The sequence below is a fragment of the Adiantum capillus-veneris genome, chromosome 30 (assembly GCF_014529385.1).
Source record: "Adiantum capillus-veneris isolate H3 chromosome 30, ASM1452938v2, whole genome shotgun sequence".
NCBI lineage: Eukaryota > Viridiplantae > Streptophyta > Polypodiopsida > Polypodiales > Pteridaceae > Adiantum > Adiantum capillus-veneris.
This window is the reverse complement of record NC_140960.1, coordinates 18,703,091-18,713,075: the sequence shown is the minus strand read 5'-3', so window position 1 is coordinate 18,713,075 and position 9,985 is coordinate 18,703,091. Positions and strand designations below refer to the sequence as shown.

The window sequence follows — 9,985 nt, the reverse complement described above, 5'->3', positions numbered from 1 at the left end:
CCAAATTTCTGATTCGAACTCATTTCGGCCTCCATTTCCACTACAGGCAGTATTGCACAGGCTATTTCATCATTTTGTGTAGAATTCTTGTTAGTGCTGTTTTTTGCGTAACAGGTCCTTACAGTCTTCTATGATTTGTGCTATATAGCACGTGTTGTTCTTGCTTTGTTTATCCTCTTTTTGGGCAGTTTTCACATCAGCTGCAACATTTACCATGGCTAACAACAACGCAGATGTGTTCAAGATATATGTTGTTGAGGACAAATTGGATGGGGACAATTATCCTATGTGGGCTTACATGATGCAACATGTTCTTGCGTCAAAGGGTGTCTAGAACATTGTGCTAGGAATTGATGTACGACCTGGTTCTGAGCATGTAGGCGATGTTGAGGATCTTGTAGGTCTTGCTGCAAGGATTGTTGATGTTAGAGTTGTTTTGCCTACGACAGAACAAGCTCGTTGGGATGTAAAGGATGTGCACGCTCATGCGTTGATTGCGTCGTCTTTGAAGCGCACCATTACTCCTTACATTTATTCACCAAAATCTACAAAACATGCTTGGGATAGGCTGGTCTTTATGCAAGCCGCAATGAGGCTAAAATTGCATTACTGCGTAAAGAGCTAGTGTCAAGGGTGTTGATGAGCAACTAATGTCTGCAGGAGAAGTCATTTATGACAGTTCACTTGTGGAGACTGTTCTTGATGCTTTGCTAGATTCTTACCAAATTTTTTCTAGTACTTGGAGACTTATGACCCAAGGAAATCCTTAGGTTGTCAAGTTTGATGCATTATGCACATTGCTATTGCAAGAGTCACTTTCCAGGTAAAACAAGACTAGGCAGCGTGCAGTTGGACAGACTTTTATTGAAACTCAAAGAAAAGGTGGGAACAAGAATGTAACCACTTCTTATAGTTCTGCTGCGAGTGGAAAATCTTCTGTTCCTAATACTTCTGCTGGCAGCAGTTCATCTGGAAATTCTAGTGATAAGGGCAAAAAGAAGATGCATTGCATTATTGTAAAGCTAATGTTCACTTGATCAAGCAGTGTCCAAAATTGAAGGCAAAAGAGGCTGGATCCACTACAGGGTCCAATATAAGTGCAACGATTGTAGAGTCTTCTGCCAAAGGAGATTGTGATGCTGATGTTGATGCAGAATGGGCATTTAGTGCACAATGCACTTATGATCCTACTGTCCATGATGCAAGTATGTTAGTTGTTGCAAATTCATATGTATGGTATTTTGACAGTGGTGCTACAAAGCACATTACCTCACATCATGATTTGTTTACCTCTATTGAGTCTGTCCCTCATGGGAATATGGTGACCTGTGCCAACAATGCCTCTTATCCTGTTCAAGGAGTTGGAAGGATTGTGCTTACTGCTGCAAATGGCAGTTCTTTCACACTTGTTGATGCACATTATGTACTTGGGATCATGAAGAATCTTCTGTCTGTATCTGCACTTGCTAGACTTGGACTTGTAGTCAAATTTGTGGATGATAGATGTACAATTCATGATCTTAGTTTTGGTGATGAAATTGTTGCATTTGGCCTTTTGTGCCGTGGGCTGTATAAGTTCACTTTGTATGACAAGTGTGGACAAAATTTTGCAAATGCAGTTGCACATTTAAGGACTGTTTCAGATGCAAAATTGTGGCATGCACGTTTTGGGCATTTGAATTTTGCTTGTTTTCTACGTTTGCAGAAATCTGATAAGGTTGCTTCTTTGCCGCCTCTTGAAGCACCTGTCAAACATGTTTGTGAAGGTTGTATTTTGGGTAAAATGCAGCATGCTAAGTTTCCAAAGGATGGGTCATTCGAGTGCTAAATGGAGATTGCAACTTGTGCATAGTGATGTTTGTGGGCCTATGCAAACTCCATCTTTGGGAAATTACTTGTACTTTGTGACTTTCATTGATGACTACTCCAGGCATGCATGGTTATATCCATTGGAAGCTAAGTGTGAAGTGTTCATGTGCTTCAAGAAATTTATTGCTATGGCTGAAAATGTCTCGAAATGTACTATGGGCACCCTCCGCTCTGATCGAGGGGGGAGTATATGTCTCATGGATTTAATGCATTTCTAGCTAGTTGTGAATAAAACACCAATGTACAGTGTTGTATACGCCTCATCAAAATGGTGTTACTGAGAGGAAAAACAAGTCTCTTATGGAGCCTCCAGTAATAAACACATCCTAAGGAAAAACCAAACGATGAGAAAATTCACAGAGAAGAAATTAAAAACTAGCATTCATCAATTGAGAAAGCTCAAACAAACAAGCACAAGCCAATGCTAGCTATTAAAGGATAAAATTTTAGAGCATTGCTATTCATCTACATCACATTTGAAGAGTCTCATCGGCCATAAAAATCTCTTAATTCATTTCAAAACAAACACTAAACAAATCCGAATTTTAACTTTGTAAACGCTTTGTTTGAAAAAGCACAAACATATTGTCTTGAGCTGTTCTAAATGGGCGTGAACCCTTTGAAAATTATGACAATAGCTAATCATCAATCCACACTGCTATATGAAAAATAAATCTAGATTCTTCTGAAATCTTCATAAAATCTTAGTAGGCTGAGGAAGTAAGAATATAGGAATCCTCTATCATGTGAAGTATGTAGAGAGTCTAGAATGTACAAGGATTACAACCATGATGTGTTTGTCAGTCATGGGAACGTCCTTGCTATTTACGTTGGTGCGAGAGGTAGCCAATAGAACATCCAGCAAGTCACGAGGCTCCTTAATTTCCTCACCATCGGCAATATTAGTATCATGCTGTTGTCGTCTCTCGTCTATCACGCCCTGAAGCAACGCTCGGGTCCGCTTTGCGATGGCCTTCATGCGCTTTAAGTAGCCGTGGAGGTCTAGCCAGGCAAGCCAAGGAACGTAGTCACCCAGATAGAAAACGCCCAATAAACGAAGGATATCCTCTATAAGGCTATGCAAGTTGCCCGCCTCATTCCCTTCGCCTGCACGCACATCCTCAAGCTTCTTCCCCATCGCCATCCTGCAGTTTATGTTATTCAACGCCGTCACCAGGCTCCCCCGTACCTCTATTGGGCCGCTTCGCTCCTTGCTACAACGCAAGATCGCCCTCACTAGCCCCCGCGCCTCCCCCTCCCTCACATGCCTGAAGGATTCCATCTTTTTGGGGCTAAAGAGCTCGGTCGCATACACTTGCCGCAGAAACTTCCAGTAGGGACCAAGCGGTGCAAACCCCACATCGCTGCTGTCGAAGCACAGATGCACGGCTGCAGCAGTGCGAGGGCGATAGACCAAGGCGGCATCGTGTGTCTGCAAGATCTCTTTGGCCATTTGAGGCGAGGATGCCACAATGACGGGAACGCCCCCTAGGCGGAGGCCCATCAAGGGCCCATAGGTTTGGGCGAGCTTGCCGAGAGATTGGTGGGGAAGCGGACCGAGAAGGTGCAGGTGACCGATGATGGGCAAGGCGGGAGGTACAGGCGGCCATTTTGCTGGAGCTTCCCGCCTACATCTGAGAGTCTTTCCGAGCAGTACAAGAGAGGTTACAGAGATGGAAATGAGAAGAAGCCATTGAGAATAGTGCAGCTCTGCTAAGGTGCGCAGTGTAACGTCGACTAATGGGAGATCGGGCTCCATAGAGACAAGCTAGACTGAGGGGAGAGGTTTGTTGTGGCTCATTTATAAGGTGTAGCTTCACCTTGGCTATTCTAGATTCTAGAACAATAAAGTGCCCAAACTAAGTCCTAGACATTCTCAAAAAGAAATTGGGAGAAGAATCTATATGAGGTTCCCTTATGGTGAAGGATAGGAATGACGATGCGGCAGGCAGACCCGTTGTCGAGTGTGAGTAGGTGACGTCAGATCAATCGGACATGTGCGAGGATGGGAGAGAAGGGGGTGCTCAAAGCTGGCTGGGAGCTGCAGCACGACATGCGAGGTGTTGGGGGGCGGAGGGGGGGGGGGGGGGGGGGGGGGGGGGGGGGGGAGGGGAGGGTGAAAATTGCTCGGTATCCTTCAAAAATACACTAAAATGTCAAAGAATTTCATAATCTAAGAAGCTTTAATGTGACGCCCTCGTTCGGGGCGTCGCGGGAAAGGGGCCACGCTGGCTCACCTGCGATGCAAACAGGACCTGCAGGCAAGCAAATGCACATACAAGAACGCAACTTGAAAACTGAACGCAAGAGGGACACGAGAGTGAGGGACGGGAATGAATGATCAATATCATAAGAAAGTGCCGAATACAAGGGAGGCAAGTAATCACATGAAAACGGAGCTGGCAAGTTGGGGGAAGTGGCACATACTTCCCTTATATTGTGTGTGGCGCCTGAGTCTACCATGATCCATTGCTGCTGGGACCCAATTGTTGCTTGGACATATAAGTTCTGAATGTCCGTTATCGCCGCTGCCATGCATTTTGGGTGGAGGGAAACTGCTCCAATCCGAAGTTGTTGGTCAGCAATAGGGTCATCCGTTTCTTCGCGTCTTCATTGGGGGGGTCCAGTTTTTAATTATGCAGTATACAAAACAGTATCGAATTTGGTACTATATAGGTTACTTTAGGTGTGAGGATCCACGTTACAAATTTGATACTTTTGGGAGCTTCTTAGAGTCAAATGTATAGTTTCAAATTGGTGTTTTTTTTTGCTTCTAGTGTTACCTACAAAGTATCGAAGAAGATGCATAACACCAATTTTGAAGCTTCTTGGAAAATGGAAAGTACCCCATTTTGTACTACTCAATTAAGTTGGCACTATGCAATATGTAGAAAAGTTTTTGTTTTGTGCTATGAATTTAGTTTGGTACTATCAAGTGTAAGGAAATCTAGCCAATTTGGTATTATGCAGGGTGCTTTGAGTTTGCCTGCATGTAAAAGATGTATGGTCAAGAGTGAAGCTTTACCACATTCATTTTGGCTCAGGGCTGTCATGTGTGCCACTTATGTCTTCAACAGGTGTCCTACGAAAGCATTGCAGTCTATGACTCCATATGAAGCATGGCATGATAGCAAGCCATCTATTGAGCACATGCGTGTTTTTGGCTTTTTGACTTATGGTTTAGTGTCACAAGCGCAATGCAAAAAATTGGATGATAAGGTTGTCAAATGTAGTTTTGTTGGTTATAGTGTTGAAAGTAAAAGTTACAGGTTGTACCATCCGCAAACAAAGCGTATTTTGGTCTCACTGAATGTTGTGTTTGCGGAAGATTCTGTTCAGCCTTAGCTGCCATATACTAGAGAGAGTAATGTAAGCTCACATGACATTTATGACACTTTGTTGCCTCTTTTCAGTGGTGGAAGTAAAAATGTAAATTCCAATGAGGCAATTGTACAGCCTATAGGGGTTTTTGAAAATGTTACAGATCAATCTATTACTGATGCAGATATACATGATGTACTTGATGAGGAAAGGGCTGGAAATGAGCAGGCTAGAGGTATGCAAAAATGGCTGGTGCACACTTTGCATGATAGTAAATTGGATACACCTTTGTCTAGTTGTACTCGTTCAGGTTCTCACCATACTCTTATGCATCAGGCTGTTATGCTTTGGTTGTGTCTAGCTTACATGATGTTGAGGAACCTCTGTCTTTTGATGAAGCATAGAATTCAAAAAATTGGATGGCTGCCATGCAATTAGAATATGATGCCCTTATAAAAAATGACACATGGACTTTATGTGATTTGCCTCCTGGCAAAAAGGCCATTGGTACAAAGTGGGTTTACAAGTTGAAATGCAAGCCGGATGGTGAGGTTGATCGCCATAAGGCTCGACTTGTTGCAAAAGTCTATGCGCAGCAAAAAGCAATAGATTATGAAGAAACTTTTTCTCCCACTTGTCATCGTATGACTACTGTTTGTTTTCTATGTGCATTGGCAGCTCATTTTGGTTGGGATGTACATAATCAGACATTGTTACTGCTTTCTTGAATGGTGATATATTTGAGAAAGTTTATGTAATGCAGCCTCGCGGTTTTTCCAAGAAAGGACAAGAGAAAAAAGTGTGCATATATAAGAAGGCTTTGTATGGGTTGACGCAATCTCCTCCATCTTGGTATGAGAAAGTTGACACTCATTTGGTCAAACGAGATTTTCGTAACAGTCCAACAGAAAGCACATTGTATGTCAAGCATGAGGGCGATGTACTTCTCATTGTTCTTGTTTATGTGGATGATATGCTGATCACTCGTCCCAATGAGGGACATATTGATGAATTTAAGGCTGATTTGAATGCTACTTTCAAAATGAAAGATTTGGGGATGTTGCATCATTACTTGGGTATACAGTTTAAGCAGTGTGATGGTGGTATTGCCTTGTGTCAAAAAAGTTACATAGAGACATTGCTATGTAAGCTTGGACTTGAGGATTGCAAACCTATTGCCATTTCCATGGAAACAAGTTTGAAGTTAAGTCTACATGATGCTGGTGATCTTGTTGATGTCACTCTTTACCAAATTGTTGTTGGTTGCCTCATTTACGTATGCAACACGAGGAGCGATATTCAATTTGGAGTCTCACATGTCAGTAGATTTATGCATAGCCGAGGGTCTAAGCATTGGCAGGCTGTGAAGAGGACTTTGCACTACTTGAGTGGCACTTTATATCTTGGCTTGGTTTATCCCAAGGGGGGATCATTGCCGCCAGACTTACATGCTTTTTCGGACTTAGATTGGGCTGGTTGTTTTGACACGCGAGTGTCCACAAGTGGTTTTTGTTCATGCTTGGAAATTCATGTATATCATGGTTGAGCAAAAAGCAACCTACTGTGGCCACTTCTAGTTGTGAGGCTAAGTACTGGACAATCTTCACAGCAGCTACGGTTGAGTGTATATGGCTCAGACACCTTAAGGCTGATTTGGGTGTTGGATAGGACACTGCCAACACTATCTACATTGATAGTCAGAGCTCATTGGCAGTTGCAAGAAACCCAGTTTTTCATGCTCGCACAAAGCACATTGAGGTGCATTACCTCTATATCAGGGAGAGGCTCTCGACAGGAGAGATCAGCTTGGCTTGTGTGCCAACACAGGACAACCTTGTAGATAGTTTCACAAAGGCATTGTCTCGTGAGAAGTTTGAAGCGTTCCGCAAAGCTTTGGTCTTATTCCCCTTTGTGGATTGATCATGTCCAAAGGGCATGGCCCTTCCCTTTAATCATGTGCCAGCTCTTGTTCACCGCATCACTCCAGGGGGCATTTGTTATCATATACATGTGATAGTGATGTGTGTGAACATACTTAGGACCGCCGGGGCATTTTTTCCCTCTCTAGGAGGTTTTTTCCCCCGTGCATTGTATATATGCCCATTCTCTCTAGGGATATGTATCTTTCCATTGAACACTAATTAATATACTCTCTGTTGTGTGCCTTGATCTTCCTTTCTATTCTCCAAGCTGTGTGCATTTCCCTGCAATCCTAGTTCCAACAATGAGAAGTTCGAAGCTTTTCGCAAAGCTTTGGGCTTACTCCCGCAAGGGATGGCACTTCCCTATACTTAGAAAGAGTGGAACAACAATTGTAATGTCAAACTTCCTACCTAGTTTTGAGGCAGACCTCCCTCCCTCCCTCCCTCCCTCTCTCTCTCTCTCTCTCTCTCTCTCTCCCCCCCCCCCCCCCCCCCCCCCCCCCTAATGGATCATCGTGGGAGGCCCCCGTGAAGTTTAATCTTCACTCATTGTCTTGCTATATATTCAGAAAACAAGCTTCTAAAAGTGACTAAAAGCAAACTGCATAAAGCGAGCCCATTTCAATGCACATGAACCTAGCAATTCAAAGCATCTTGATCTTTGCCATGCTGGGCTCCTCAAAATCAGTGCAGACCAAAGGACCACATCATAATTGAGAAGCTCCTTGAACAATTGTTGAGCTTTTATTAGAGCACCACATCTGGTATACATATCAACTAATATGTTACCAAGTGTAGTGATTTGTTCCCAGTAATACTTGTCTGGAAATCTATTTATGAATTTATTCCCCAAAGTCGATGGCTTCTACATTGCCACATGCATTTAATTAGCTGATAAAAGTCACTTTGTTCAAGGAGAAGGCCCCTTTGTGCATCCAATCTAAACACATCCAATCTAAAGAGTCTATAATTTATATAACCATGTGGGAGCCCAAGAAAGGGTGTACATATTTATTTATGAAGAGGTGTCCATACAAAGGAGAGACTGACAAATTTTTTGAGAATCACGTTTTATGTACAAGCTCAAAAATACACGCAACTGGTGCTTTTTATAAAGTGTCATTTTGCATAAGTATTGTTGTGCTTCCATATTTCTAAAAAGTGGTTGGTATTTGAAGGATTGAACTATGAGGTTTTGAGTTTTTTCACTAAACAATGATACTTAAAGATATCATTAGTGTAAAATCAGGGTTCAAAAGCTCGAAAAAACAGTTCCAATTGTAAAAACTCAAAACTGAAAGCTCGCGAAAATAAAATCCCCGCTCTCGGTCACTGCATCACTTGGAGGGGGGATTTGTTACCATATACATGTGGTAGTGATGTGTGTGAACACACTTAGGACCACTCGGGCATTTTTCCCTCAATAGGAGGTTTTCCCCCCCATGCATTATATATAAGACTATCACTCTAGGGTTATCTACATTTCAATCGCACCCTAAGTAAAACTCTGTCTGTTGTGTGCCTTGAGCTTCCTTTGTCCTCTCCAAGGTGTGTGTGTTTTCTTGCAACCCTAATTCCAACATTGCGAACATGTGGATTACCATTCGCAGAAGAATCATGCGAAGTGCCTACATATCTTTTCTTTAAGCAACAATAAAGGCATGTTCAACTGCATGTTGTCTAGTCCTATTTTTTTTGGAAAGTGACTCTTGCAATAGTAATGCATATAATGCATCAAACTTGAAAACTTCTAAATTTCCTTGGGTCATGGGTCTCCAAGTACTAACAAAAGTCTGGTAAGAACTTGGCAAAGCATCAAGGACAGTCTCCACAAGGGATCTGTCAGAAATGACTTCACCTGCAGAAATAAGTTGCTCATTTATATCCTTTACACCAACAAGAAAAGTGTCCATATAATCTTCCTCATGCATAATGTTTGACTCTAGCTCTTTACGCAGCAATGCAATTTTGCCTCATTGCGACTTGCATAAAGACCAGCCAAAATATCCCAAGCTTGTTTTGCAGATTTTGCTAAACGAATGTGAGGAGTAATAGTGTGCTTCCCAGACAACGCAATCAATGCATTAGCGTGCATATCTTATACATCCAATGAGCTTGCTTAGCCGTAGGCAAAATAGCTCTGGCAACAATTTGTTCAGAAATTTTGGTGATAAGGGCAAACAGAAGATGGGTTTCCATTATTGTAAAGCTAATGATCACTTGATCAAGCACTATCCTAAGTTGAAGGCAAAAGAGGCTAAGAAGAAAGAGGTTGGTTCCACTACAAGTACTAGTTCCACTACAAATGCAGCTATTGTTGAGTCTACTGTGAAACGAGATTGTGATGTTGATGTTGATGTAGAATGCGCTTTTAGTGCATAGTGCACTTATGATCCCTCTATCCATGATGCATGTTTGTCAGTTGCTACAGATGCTCATGTATGGTACTTTGACAATGGTGCTACAAAGCACATTACCTCTCATCGTAACTTGTTTACCTCTCTTGAGGATGTCCCTCATGGGAATTCGGTCACATGTCCACAAGGCCTCTTATCCGGTTCAAGGAGTTGGAAAGATTGTGCTAACTGCTGCAAATATTAGTTAGCACAACCTTTCCATTGCACACTAAGTAAAACTCTCTCTGTTGTGTGCATTGAGCTTCCTTCGTCTTCTTCAAGCTGTGTGTATTTTCTTGCAATCCTAATTCCAACAATTTTGTTACCATATACATGTGGTAGTGATGTGTGTGAACACATTTAGGACCGTTGGGGCATTTTTTCCCACACTAGGAGGTTTTTTCTCTCGTGCATTGTATATATGCCCATCATTCTAGGGCTATTTATCTTTCCATTGCACACTAAGTAAAACTCTTT

The 9,985-nt window shown here is 42.3% G+C and overlaps 1 protein-coding gene across 1 annotated transcript; it reads right to left on the bottom strand.

The window, feature by feature from the left end:
• Window positions 1–2,132: 2,132 nt before the first annotated feature.
• Window positions 2,133–3,628, bottom strand: LOC147417625 (flavonoid 3'-monooxygenase-like). The gene is made up of 2 exons (XM_086507025.1): window positions 2,645–3,628; window positions 2,133–2,195 (listed from the first exon to the last, which is right to left on the bottom strand). Exons 1-2 carry the CDS (start codon window positions 3,626–3,628, stop codon window positions 2,133–2,135), a joined length of 1,047 nt encoding a protein of 348 aa, XP_086363151.1.
• Window positions 3,629–9,985: the final 6,357 nt, after the last annotated feature.

Excerpts from the sequence above, each read along its gene's own strand:
- LOC147417625 (XM_086507025.1), bottom strand. The coding sequence starts at position 3,628 with ATGGAGCCCGATCTCCCATTAGTCGACGTTACACTGCGCACCTTAGCA. Across the intron at positions 2,196-2,644 it reads ACATCATGGTTGTAATCCTT|GATGTGTTTATTACTGGAGG; the intron begins GTACATTCTAGA and ends GTTTTTCCTTAG.